Source organism: Nymphalis io, chromosome 29, assembly GCF_905147045.1.
Source record: "Nymphalis io chromosome 29, ilAglIoxx1.1, whole genome shotgun sequence".
In the NCBI taxonomy this organism is placed as follows: Eukaryota; Metazoa; Arthropoda; class Insecta; order Lepidoptera; family Nymphalidae; genus Nymphalis; species Nymphalis io.
The window spans coordinates 7,996,774-8,010,965 of NC_065916.1; the positions used below are offsets into that span (position 1 = coordinate 7,996,774).

At 37.9% G+C, this 14,192-nt stretch overlaps 1 protein-coding gene and 1 pseudogene across 1 annotated transcript; one reads left to right on the forward strand and one right to left on the reverse strand.

Annotated features, from left to right (window-relative positions):
* Positions 1 to 351: 351 nt before the first annotated feature.
* On the forward strand, positions 352 to 1,290 carry LOC126779418 (uncharacterized; annotated as a pseudogene).
* An 11,031-nt stretch (positions 1,291 to 12,321) lies between these two features.
* LOC126779419 (histone H3-like) lies at positions 12,322 to 12,663 on the reverse strand. Its single transcript, XM_050503335.1, has one exon. The coding sequence runs from the start codon at positions 12,661 to 12,663 to the stop codon at positions 12,322 to 12,324; it is 342 nt and encodes a 113-aa protein (XP_050359292.1).
* Positions 12,664 to 14,192: the final 1,529 nt, after the last annotated feature.

The window sequence follows — 14,192 nt, forward strand, 5'->3', positions numbered from 1 at the left end:
TCCGACGTCGTTAGGTGCGCTTTAATACCTTGAGCGGTATTGAGTGATTGGTATAATGGATCCTCATCTCGGTAATAATCTTAGAGAGGTATTCCCAAGACTGCTTGTCCTGGATGAAAATCGAAGGGGCGAAGGATATCCGAAAACTTCGCCTGAAGGTACTTGAAGAGACCCTCCAGGGGGTGAGGGGTAATATTAGTGGCCATAGTGGCAATTGGAATTCCTGGAAGGGTGTGCCTACGGTGTGCTCGCTAAGGAAATCTGCCCGTGGGTGGCAGAAGTTAATACCTAGTCAAATACAATATAGAAAATGGCAGAACGGTACTGTAATGATAGAAAACTATAAAAAAGATGTGGGTTGTCAGTATTTGCGCAATAACATGTTCTTTGGGTTTCTAAGAATGACATATGAAGATTTTGAATTTTAGCTGCAGAGTACTGAAGTGCATTTTAGCAAGAAAAATACTGGCTGGAGAGAGGCTGTACCCGCTAAAGAGAGGCTGTACCCGCTAAAGAGAGGTTGGCAGTAACGTTGCCGTTTTTAGCTACAGGAGAAAGTTATTTCAGCCTTGGAGAACTGTTTAAAATTTCACCACAACTTCTTTCTTCACTGATTCCCGAAGTGTGTGTGTGTGTGTGTCACTAGCACTGATGTCAAAACTTCAAATTGCGGTAAATATTAATATTAAAACTATTACTTATGAAAATTTTTAAGCTTATTAACCGACTTCAATAAAGAAGAAGGTTATCTATTTGACCTGAATGTATGTGATATAGTTGGACTTTAATAATATTTAAGTATAGCGTTAAATTTAGGCTTTCAAGCACATATACTAAATTTCGTGTATATATTTATTTTTGTATGTTTATTTTTAATTAATTTTTATTTGCTTTTTTTTATCTTCTAGATCCCGACCACAGAGAAACAATGGCTTGCGGCGCCACGTTTGTTTTTCAAGAAATGGAATGTTCCAAACTGTTGTGGATCAATTGATGGGAAACATGTACGTATACAATGCCCTAATAACAGTGATTTAGAATTTTTCAATTATAAATCGTATTTCAGTATTGTGTTATTAGCATTAGTTGATACCAATTATAATTTTTTATACATCGATATTGGTTATCAAGGAAGAATCTCGGATGAGGGTTTTTAAAAATAGCTCGCTTTACGAAGCATTGCGAAATGAATCTATAAATCTACCGACACGAAGAACTTTACCTGGATGGACTATGAATGTACCATTTTTTTCCTCGGTGACGATGCTTTTCCGATTTCTCCTAACTTAATGAATCCATTTTCTGGTCAACATGAGCGAGGATCTTCGAAAAGAATATGCATTTATAGATTTTGTAGAGGAAGGAGAGTTGTCGAAAATGCTTTTGGCATATTAACAGAAAAATTTAGAATATTTCACTCAATAGCTAATTTACAGCCAGAGAAAATAAAAATTACAGCAATGGCTTTTGTATGCCTGCATAATTTTATTCGATGAAATGACGTTGATGTGAAAGATATGAATATATATATGTATATATATATAACGATACCAGCACAAAATAATGAAATAACTCGAAATTTGGAACCTTCCACTGTCAGAAATGAGTTGAACTATTTTCTTTCAGTAAAAGTCATGCAAGGACAGCTTCCATGGCAAAACTACATTTTAAGTAATATTTGGTCTGTATTCGTTTCACTAATCTCACTATTAATCAAATTAATGTACCATCATAAATAAAAAAAAGTTTTAATTATTTTCCAAATATGACAAAAGGCTATCCTGAGTATCTGAATTATCGGTATAGTAAGAATGGCTGGTGGAGGGACGTAAACTTTCAGGTGTCGATGTGGTAAAATATCCTTGAGCTGCCGCCATCGTAGAAGGTCTTGAGTACCATTATTACCATTTCAGCCTGATAAATAATATTTTGTATGTGACTGTAGATTTTGTTCTAGAATCCATTCATTTTTCGTATTTCACTTGCTATATATTCTCCGAATACTGAAGCATCGTCGCGAGCAGATGTCGACGCTGACATATTTTTTTAAACTTGAACTTGAACTAGAGCTTCGGCAATATTGTCTCCATCAGTAACGCATCTCCTTTTCCGGGAACTAGTCGCTTTTGCATTATCCTGCTGACTTTGCTGCGAATGCATCTACAAATAAAAGAAATATAATATGAAATGATAAATTCATCATCACTTATTTTAGAATGGTATTTAAAATATTTATACTAATATTATAAAAAGGAAAGGTTTGTGAGTTTATGAGTTTGCACTGCCGCCGGCACTGTGTGTAGAATGCTACGTTTATTATACTTACATTATTCTCACTATTTACTGTGGGTAGTGGTTTATTTTTGTCTCGCAAAAAATTCAATGCCTTGTAAGCAAACCACTTTGGTTCCTGTTCATCGTCTGTGCCCGCACCAGATTAACGCGACTATTCAACCTTCTTTTCAGAAGTTAAAATTTTTAATTTTATCTCTACTTCGCCTTTATCAATGTCAAATATACTTGCAATTATTTTTAAATTTGATACTTAAAATATCATTTTCATGAAATTTTTCAATCAATAGCAACACAGCTTCGTCGTCCAAATTAAAGGACATTTTAATTTGTTTTTAACAAACCGCACATTACTACCACTCGGATGCCAGGAACGAACTGACGCCGGCACCCCTCGCAACCCGCGGGCAAACTCCGGCGGGTCGTTTGTGCGACAAGTCCGGCGGCGGGAATATTCGCCGGCAGGCCGACGGCAATACCGGCGGCCGAGCAGCCTTTAGTGTTTTTGCACAAACTTCTGCTGCAGCCAATTCTAAAGCGAACAATTCCACACATCGCGATGCTGTCTTCTACGATTAATATCCAGTGTTGACATTTGCAGAAGACCTGAAGAATGGTTTTTGATTTGATGGCATATATCTTTGGCAAGTCAAGCAGTTTTTAATGTAACTTTTTTTAAATTGTCGCATCCCTTTCCAAAAATAACGTGATGATTTTAGATCGTCATGATAAGCGACAAGAATGTTAGCCCATTCTTGTTGTGGGACAACTAGCTGCGCACCATCGGATTCGATGTAGGGGTTATGTCCAAACAACAGTCCATCATTCATAGAATAGCCCTTTTGACTCCCAGTATAATTCATTTTCGCTGTCATTTTCTTCTTCCAATGCTTTTACGATTCTTTTCGTGCTATCATCAATTAATTGTTTTTCTCTTATTTCGCCAGTAAGATCTCGTTTTGGCATATCTTTAGTTACGATACACATACCAAATTCAGTGGTTGATTCTTTTGTGCACGCCGGTCTTGACAACATGTCAGCTACAACATTCGATTTGCCTGGAGTATATTTTATTTCATATTGTCATAGGTTTGTAATTGTAATAACCATCTAGCCAATCTCCCTGTTGGTGAATTAATGAAATTATCATTAACTACTTTAATGCTTAGTGAATTGTAATTATCACGAGGTACACCTTTCACATAGCCACGAAATTTATTAACTGCCCATACTACAGCTAATGCTTCCCGTTCTGTTGTACTATAATTCTTTTCAGCAGGCGTTAGGAAACGAATATTCTTGCATTTTTGCAACTTGCATATTCAACAGAATGCTCTTCCTGACTCTCCTCCTGCAAAAGAGCTGCTTCAATAGCATAGCTACTTGCGTCTGATTTTATTATATAAGGTTTCGTCTCATCTTCTTGAAAAAGAATAGGTGCGCTTGTAAGACGTAGCTGCAATTCTCTATAGGCAAAATCCTGTTAATTTTCCTATGAACATTGCACTTTTTTTTAGTTAAACGTGTGAGTGACTTGGCAATCTTTGCAAAGATTTAAACCTTCTGCACCAAGTGCAGAAGGTTTATTCCGCGCACGTTTGAAAAAAAGATATTAAATGTGTTAGATTAATCGGGTGTTTTTTTTTTTCGAATTGGCTTGTTGCTGTTGGCCCAAATAGCCTCGACAGCGTCACCGGGCGGGGGGTGAGTCTTTAAGATACTCAGCCGGATGTTGAGAGACCACTTAAGGGCTCAGAATACGCGTGTCCTACTGGCGCCTCCTGTAAGGCCGAATCTCGGCTTAGGACACCGTCAACGTCAGGAAGGAACACTATATGTGTAATGACCTTGTCATGCGCCTAAGCGCGGACGGATTATAATAAAAGAGGAACCTCGACTCCGCCAGCGAGGTCGGTCTCTGTTTGCTCTGTAACCTATCGTGTTGATATTGGCCGATGTAATCTTATCATCGGGGACAAAAAGGACGTCTTTAGGACGCGTGCGGATCGAAAAGGGAGACCACTGAGGGCTATATTTACTAGTATTTTGGATAAACTCGGAGGTGATAAATGCAGTTTAACATAGGTTTTCTTTCGATCCATTTTTAATCTGTTTGGTGTTATCAAGTGCCAAGATATTTTACTTCAGAGCAACAAAAACGACACTTCTATTAACGAATAAATTGTCCTCTCGTAATTTATGAAATAATTTTTCAAGGTGATTGATATGGTCTTCAAAAGTAGAAGACCTAATCATTATATCATCAAGGTAGGCAAGCAATTTAAAATCACTTAAGGCAATTCGAAAGTTGTTAATTAATCGCTGGAATGTTGCGGCGGGTGCATTGCGTAGCCTAGAAGGCATCCTGAGAAACTTGTATAGACGGAAGGGTGTAATTAAAGCCGGTGATGCTTATGGAGAAAAGCACAGGACAATCACTTTATATTAAAGCATTTTATTAATCTCAGCTCGTAAAATCTCTTTACGTGGTGGTGAAAGTCTATATGGTGGTGCAAATATGGGATTATTATTTTCTGTAATAATACAGTGTTCTGTTTGTGTGGTTGGTTGTCCATTTGGCGTGAAAATATCTCTATTTATTTGTAGACATTCTTCTTAACTTTTTGCTCTTGGTTCGTTTTTTTGTCTTCCAAATCTATTGAACTAATCGCTATTGCTTCTATTCCAATTTTTAGGGAAAAGGCTTTCTGAATTTGGTGATAGTTCTAATTCATTGTACAAACGATGAACAGAAAGTTGTGCATCGCGAAACATTTTATCATCCAAGCGTGGGGAATACCCATCAAATACTGTATGCTTTATTATATTTCTTGGCAGGTAGTGTTGCAGCTTCAAATTGTAATAATTGATATGGGACACTGTTTGATAAAATAGAACTATGAGATGCTGTCGCAGCTTCTTAACTTGACATTGTCGCCATAGCCAAATTTGTAGGTGGTGTTGTGTTGTATCTATTATATTTACTGGGCAAAACATTGTTATTTGTTAATTTCTATCATTACTTCTATCATTATTACTTATCTTTTCGTTTGAATACCAAAAAATCCTCTTCATATACATAGTTCGTATTTAATCTCAGGTTCATCAACAAATTTAAAGGTAAACTGTGGTAAATTAATGACAATTCACGCGTCTTGAGTGAAGTCAATGCCTAAAAGTGTTTTATTCGTTCTTAATGATGGTAGGACTGTGAACGTTGTTTCAATAGTTCGTTCGCAAAGTACTATTGAAGCTTTTACAGTTAAGATATCTTGTTTCTTAGGGAAACTATCAGACAGAGTAACAGTAACGGTAGCTTTTTCAAATTTGTAGCCTTTGTTTCGTTTGGTCTCGATCTTGTGTATGTTTTGATATTGACTGAACAGAAACTAATCTCTTAGTGTGTGGTCTGCTTTTTTGTTTAAGACCACAGAAGGTGGTGAGGGGGAGGCGTCCATCCTGGAGTGCTTGTCCTCCCCGTCAATAGACGCCCGACCTACCTCGGTCGCGCTTGCGTTGGTCAGCGCGTGCAACGCAGCTAGGTGAGACCTACAAGGGAAGGCCCAACTAAGCGCCCGCGAGCGGAAGTTCCGACCGTGCACACAGGTAATTCGTAGCATCAGCGATCCGCTCTGGCGAAAATCGTGCGTGCGAGGTGGCGGATGAACTCCCCCACGGTGGGCTTCCTGTTGTCTCTATGTATAACGTCATTTCTGAGATACCTCGGAGCTCCTAATATTTAACGCTGGCATCAGTTCTGCTGAATCTGGATCCATTGCTTCTGCTACGCTGAACAAGTGCGTACCGTATACGTCAGGCGCGAGTGGACGTAGGCTCCGTTAATTCTCTGTATGCTGGATTTGGATCCATTGCTTCTGCTGCGCTGAACAAGTGCGTACCGCATACGTCAGGCATGAGCGGACGTAGGCTCCGTAGATCCTCAGTTTAGTCTTCAGAGCTAGGCGGGATGCGAAGATACAACTTCGACCGGGCAGCCGCGACGTGATTTACCGCCTTATTGACGGTGGGTATCAGTCTCCCTTATTTTTAGAAAAAATAAGAATAATAATCGAACGAAATAATTAATTATTTGAATTATTATTATATCAATAGGTAAACTATAATAAAAATAAATGATTCGTATCGAGATCGGAACGACGGACGATAGAGGGTATCGAGGTAGGGAGGACGGGGTATTTCGTTTAGTATAAAATAAAAACCGTCTATACGGCTCACCGACATTCCGACTCAGGTAGGCTTGCACGGTTGTCTGTGTCTGTATTGGTTCTTTGTTTTCGTTTTATTATTAGTAATGATTAAAACGTTGCATATGAGACTTCGAGAACATTAACCACCGAACCGAAATCGTTTTAGTACAAATAGTCGACCGTGGCAATAGTGTGTTTTAAGTGAACTACGGGCGGCTGAGCGACGCGCGATTGCTACTACAACTCAACTGTATATCAGACCGGAACAATAAGTCTTTTCCTTAACACATAGGTATTATTAGGTACTCAACTCTGTTACTACAATAACAGACACATTTATCTTATAGGGAGGGATACGATTACATAAAAACACAACCCCCCGCCTCCAGGCAGGGAGGAATTCCAATGGCCACTTTGACCACCAATGTTACTCTTCACCCCTTGGAGGGACTCTTTATGCACCTCCAAGCCGACTTTCCTAAAATTCAATACGTAACAACAATACGCAACAAATGTAAAGGCAAGCGCCCCCTACGTCCGTCTCTCTTGAGCCCTGTGTGGCTCCCAACATCCGGCTGAGTTCAACTCGCCCATCCCGCCCGGTGACGCTGTAGAGGCCAGTAAGGCCAACAGTAATACAAAAACCGAAAAAAAACACAACCTAAAAACCTAAAACAAGCAACAATTTTTAAACTAGTCGGGCCATGGACCCTTTAAGCAAACTGTCGAAGGAGCAGCTCTACCAGCATCTACCTAACGACGCAGTAAATCATCTAAACGATTACGCCCTCGATGTCGAGAGCACAGTAGGCCTAGGGCTCGCCTCCGAAGCCCACGAACGGGATTCGCTCGACCCCTCGTTACCTACCGGTGAGACCATGGAGGTCGAAACTGACAGCGATAGCGAACGTATCCATATCCGGTGGCTCCAGACGGGAGATATGGAGGAGGAGAGCGACGGCTTCGAGACCGTCATCACCAAATCCGCTAAGCGGAAGGCGAAGGCTCCTCAAGCCCCGCCTCCTTGCAAAACGCCCTACAAAGGCTCGCAAAGCCTGTAGCCTGGACAAGCCAGCCTGGCCCCGAGCGTCAGCCCGTCAACGAACGAGCAAACAAGGTCGAAACTCCCACCGCCGGTCTTCACACGGGTAGAGCTCCTCAGGCGCCCACCGCAGCCCCTCAGGCACCCACTCAAGCCCCTCAAGCACCCACGCGAGCCCCTCAGGCACCCAAGCGTGCCCCTCGGGCACCCACGCGCGCCCCTCAGGCTACCGCGTTCCCAGGAATAGGACACGGCGTACCTACAATAATTTGCCACGTAATATAGTTAATATATATTGTATCGTATAATTTTATGCATGCGCGACGACGAATACTGAGTTATATACTTGTAACACACATAACAATATAACTTAACTCGTGTATCTTAAGCATGAGTGAGTGTCACGAATTACTTACATTATTTAAAAAATATATTAATGATGATGATTATTATTATTAAAACAATTTTAAATTCAATACTTACATGTTATTGCCGTTTAGTCGCGTAGTCGCTTTCTCTCGGCTCTTCTCTTCACAGCTACGTCAAGATACGGGCCGCACACCGGCCGAAGTTATATCGCATGATGACACGCTCAATTATCCAACAATCAATTATCCAACAGGTCATATAGTCACGTTAGCTACAGTCGGAAGGCCGAAAAAACACCAAAAACTATTTTAATTAATTTAAATTAATTTTGCAATTAAACCTAACTCGATGTAAGCTTTACAATATAATAATAGTGAGAAAGTTATAATAAAGAAACTTATTTTTAAATTGCAATTTAACATTCCCGATAAATGCATATTATTATTTGGTTCGAGGGAAATCTACGTCAGCTATCTTCTTGGAGCAGGTTTGCGTAACTATTCCACCCTCAGCATCATCTATTTTAGAACGTTGAGATAAAATGTGGCTAGCATCTGCCACATTTTATCTCTGTTGCCCCTTCCTCTTCTGGTTGCACACTGCCGTTATCATTCAAAAGGGAATTTGTGGTTTTTTAAGGTTTTCTGGTTTTTTTGCATCCTTAAAATAGTTATAATAAGTGCACATGCACTTAACATAAAGACGCATAGGCGTATATATCGTAGTATGATAGAAACTGTCACGTTTCGACTTTTCTAGTTGCAATAGGGTTTCTTTATTTATTTTATCTTGAATACCGTAAGTTCTTGCAAATCTATTGAGTTTAGATTTAGATGAGTAGGAAGATTAACTTGATTTGCTGTGCTGAATGGTATTTGCATCAGTTATAGCGGCTGGCTTTTTGTTTCATCGCTGTGGTTATTATGATGAAATCCATAGTTTCCATGAAACATTTCACGGGGATGGTGATTAAGAAGCTGCCCTTAACCGATGTGAAATCTTCTGCTTCGCAAACTAGTTGCACTTTGTTGATATTAGGAAAATATAACATATATTGTTGATCATACAGCTTTTATCCATTGCCTCTTTTTCTAGTGTTACTTTTGTATATTGGAAATATTCCTTTAGGACTTGATGTATTAGCTGTTGCACGCAATCAGGTTCAGTTCGAATGCGTTGATTTACTTCCTACCCGCAGAGGTATCACTATAAGCATTTGAATTTAGAATAAGCTGGAGTAATATTAATTTTAATTTGATTTACAACCAATTTCTTAAATACTTCACTTTGTTTCGACATCCATTCCTTACTTAAACTAACGTGATTATTAAACTCGGATACTATTTATTTTATTTATTTATTGACACTTTATTGCACCCAAACTTAAAACTAAAAATTATAATTTTTAAACAAACAAAACAAAGGTGAGGTGCAACAGGCGGCCTTATCGCTAAGCAGCGATCTCTTCCAGGCAACCTTTGAGCAGGGGATTATAATATTTATAAATGAGAAGGGTACAAGCCAGTTTACCTATATACTACATACACTACTACATACATAATACATACATACATATATATACTACACTACTATTATATATAATATAAATATATATATATACTATATTAAATACATACATAAATAAATACAAAATATATATATAATAAAAATAGGAGATATAACAAAACAAAAAATTAACAACGATAACGACTGCTTAGTATTAATAATGCGACAAGTAAAAGTCCTTAACCATACTTTTAAAAACGGCCAATGACTGTGCGCGCCTTGTAGCTAAGGATAATGAGTTCCAAAGTCGAGAAGCTTCAACTGTGAAGGACTTAGAATAGTAGGAAGAAGAGTGAGAAGGAATGGAGAGAATTAAATTTTCATTCGAGCGAAGAGCGCGCTTATGAGTCTCCCTTAGGAGAGTGAAACGCTCTTTAAGATAGAAGGGTGTCGCTGGATTAAAAAGAATTATTACTATTTTATCTTTATTACTTTCTAATAATTTTATTGCATAATGCGATGCATCCTTATAATCTTAATAGCCTGTTATAATTTTTATAAAAGAACCCAAGCTATTTACAAGACCTCTTTTAGCCCGATTTAGTTTCAAAGACCTTAATTTATCCGAAGTTTATAAAAAGTAAATATGTTTCGTTACTAAGAAGAGTTTGAAGGCTACTTAATTGAATCATTGAAAGTTTTTTTTAGTGATTTTCTTCTATACAGTCTAGGTTAATATATTGTAGGAAGGTATGGTGGTGAGTCGTACGTCTTATCGGTCCAAGTTTAAACGGTAGTAGTCCAGGTCCATCATCCAAACTGTCAAGTTTTATCTCGAGAGGGCTCGTCGCGTGGATCACCTTGGTAGTCAGCAGTACTAGTACCAGCCTGCAACAAGTTAGCTTCTTTTGGGTCTCGTTGTAATCGAGACTTAGTTACGGGACCGCGTTTTTTGGAGATGTAGACATTATTTAGTAAGATTCTGTAATGGTTGATTTTATGTAATACTGTGAATTCTGAAAATAACTGATTGGTAAATTATATTCCGTTCTCGGTTATTATGGTTAGGGGTATGCCATGATGGGTACAAAATTTTAATAAGGCTTGTAAGATGCTTGCAGCTGTTCCATCCCGTAAATGATATGCTTGGTCATATTTCGTATAAACATCTACGAAAGTTATATATTTTTCACTATGAACTGCGAAAAAGTCTACGTGAATAATCTCAAATGACTTATTGGCTGGAGTTACGATATTAAATTGTGGTCTTATTGTATTTCTATCGTATTAAGCTTTACTACATATTGTGCATTCGGCAATAAATTTCATTATTAATCCTTAATTTTAGGCCAATAATATTTCCGAGATACGGCTAGGTTGCATTCATTTATACCGCGGTGGTTTGTTTTTCCATTGTAATAATGAAAAATTATCTCCTGCTGTTGTAAATATTCCTTTATATCCTCAATTTTAAATTGTGCTACAACGAGAATATTAGATGAACTCCTAAATTTATCTTGTATTATGGGGATTATTGAATACATTGCGAGGGGTTGATTTATGAAAATACCGGTTTTTATTTTTGGATTAACATACTCCTTTATTGCGTTAACAAAGTCTTCTTCTAGATTTGATTCTAATAATTATATGGATGTTCGTGTATGGTTATCAAAAGGCTTAGTCACCGTGGGATTTCGCTTAACGCACTAACAACTGTAAAAAATATTTGCCTGCTAAATTTATTGAGAGGGTCGTCTGTAATTAGAATATTTAATATGGGATTTCCGTGGTTAGTATGTACGGTTTCGGTCGAATAGGTTGATCGGTGTGGTACATGTTCAGAGGGTTTTCGTAATTTTAGTTCGTTGTCCCGGGTGTATCTATTTTGCCCAACTAAGGAAGACTTCCGAGCTCACACCCGTTTACAAAGTAACTGAGTTACTTCGTATGCTTTTTACACCATCCTCTCAGTTAACATGGCTGCCGATATAATTAAAGTCTCCATTGTCTTTTCGCCAGCTCCTTTATCTAAATTGTTACATATTTATTGTTGTTATTTCCCTCACGGCAAATATCAATGTGAAGCGCTCTTTGATTTCATTGAATTGATTTCCAATGAGATTCTTAGCCAACCTAATGCCCATGTTTTGATAAAGGGTGATTTTAATATCTCCTCTGCCTTGTGGGAATAATTAGGTAACTCTATGAATATTAGCAACTTTTTCGAAGATAATGATTGGATTAGTACATTATATAATTTTTAAAATTTTACAAATCTTAGGTAATTTAACTCCATTCCTAATTTGAGCCTAATTTAATGCTCCTCGTACAATTCGCTTATTTCACTTAGCGGATTATAACACAATTGATAATGCTTTGGTTGCTGTTGACTGGTTAGATTTACTAAATGACTGCGATATCACTAAAGCTGTACATGTTTTTTACGAAACCGTTAATTCGATTATCTCTGATTTGGTTCCTGTTAAAACAGTCAAATATGACATCAACATCCTTTTTGGTACTCTAAAGCCTTAATTAAAATTATTGCTGAAAAACTTAAAATCCATAAAAAATGGAAGATTTACAATATATTGTCATATTACGAAACATTGAGTTTGTTAAGGGAGCGTCAAAAACGGGCACAAGTCGAATGTTATGATAAATATATATCTGACTGTGAATTGAAAATTAAACGCAATAGCAAATTTTTCTGGGCTTTTGTCAAACAAAAGAAAACCATTAACAATATACCCAATACTATGAAATTTAAAAATCAAACCGTGAGTGATGGGAAAGAGATTTGCAACCTCTTTAATGATTATTTTAAGTTTGTTTTTGAACCATCGAATTGATATGGCGCATGTACTAATACAACATCTTATAATCATATCAGCATAGGGTCTGCTAATATCTCATATAGCTCGTGTCTTCGAAGAGACCGATGAGGTAAGCTTCGCTAGCTTCCTGCAGCGCCATAACTGCCGAACTCTGGAGTCGGAGATCGGTTTTGAAGTCTTGAGCGATCTCACGGACCAGACGCTGGAATGGCAGCGTGCGAATCAGAAGCTCCGTGCTCTTCTGATATCGACGGATTTCACGATGAACTACGGTACCGGGTCTATAACGATGAAGTTTTTTGACTCCTCCCGTGGCGGGAGCACGCTTGCGAGCGAGCTTGATGGCGAGCTGCTTGTGCGGCGTCTTACCACCGGTAGATTTTCGGGCTGTCTGCTTAGAACGAGCCATCCTCGAGCCAGCGACGGTGAATAAATACGAAACGAGAGAGAGCAAAATTAAAACAAAAAAATGTACGCACGTCCGGCGAGGGGATGTAAACGATAGAATAAAAATTTTAGCGTCCGAGCGTCTCCTTTTACACCAGTAACTCGCTTCAATACGGGGCGGTGGACCGCCGCCGCGATGACGTATAGCTATCTCCCTCTCTTTCTCTAAGCTATTTTATCCCTCTCGCACGTTCACTCTTACCGACCGATGATGATTATTATTATTTATAATAAAAACAACAACAACAAAAAGCTTTTTTTCAAGTGTAATCTTTTTACCTTTCTTCAAACTTTGTGATACGGGCATGAGGCATTTGGTGATACGGGCAAAGTCTGGGATAAATTTACGATAATAACCTAGGAGTCCTAAAAACTGTTTTATTTCTTTAGCTATCTTTGGAAAAGGATATTTTTTTATCGCTGAAATTTTATCTGGGTTTGGTTTTATACCATTTCTACTAATAATATGTCCGAGGTAAGCTGTTTCGAGTTTAAGGAACTCAGACTTGTCCAACTGGATCTTAAAATTGGACTCTCGGAGCCTCTGAAAAACCATTTTTTATATCGAGTGCACGTGTAATCTATATTAAATAAATCAGCGCTCGCTGGTCGGTCAAGCAATAAGATTATATCATTAGGGTTCTCGACTTCTACGTAGCTGCGGTTATTAGTTACAGAAGTAATACATTCATAGGTTATTGCAATTACAAATTAATTGGTCGTTAATAAAAACTTCTCCGTCCTGCGAATTTATAGGAATACGAATTAATTTTGAAGTCCCAGCCGGCATTATGTCCTCGTAGAGATTATATTTTAATCTCTACGAGGACCTAAAATTATAACCTACCGGATTGAGATTACATGAATTATACATACTGATCGGATTTGAAGCGGTGTACGAGTAATTAAGTTACCGTTTTTAGATCAATTTTGGCTTCCCATTTTGTTAATAAGTCTAGTCCTATTAATCTGTCGAAATAGAATAATAATTTATAGATAAATAATTTTGTTGTGTTCTCTGGGTCCATAAATTCTTCAAAACAGGGTAGAGTTATAGAATATTCATTTCTAATTGTCGTGTTTATATTCATGTCTTCAAACGGGTCGTAATTGAGGAGATGATTAGAAAAATATTTCGTAACAGCATCATGGCTAATGAAAGATTGGTTTGCACCAATGTCAATCAGTAATTTTAGTGAAGGATTCTTAATCTGTATATATGGGAGTTGCCTTTGTGTCTGTAGGTTTAATTCTATTATTACTCCTATATATAATAGAATTATTACTGTAAAAATCAGGTCTGTAATTAATGTTATAGTCTTCATATTCACTGTTATAGTTATGGTTTAAAGTTAAAACTTAGCACTCCACATATATGTACTGGCTTAAAATTATGAGATGGATTACTAGGCGTTGATTATGGTTAAAATTTAATTTAAAATGCTGTGGGGTTTGTATATGGCGTTGTGCTACAGGGGCTGGCCAATTAAT

Bases quoted from the DNA above. Each gene is read 5' to 3' on its own strand.
- LOC126779419 (XM_050503335.1), bottom strand. From the start codon at position 12,663: ATGGCTCGTTCTAAGCAGACAGCCCGAAAATCTACCGGTGGTAAGACG.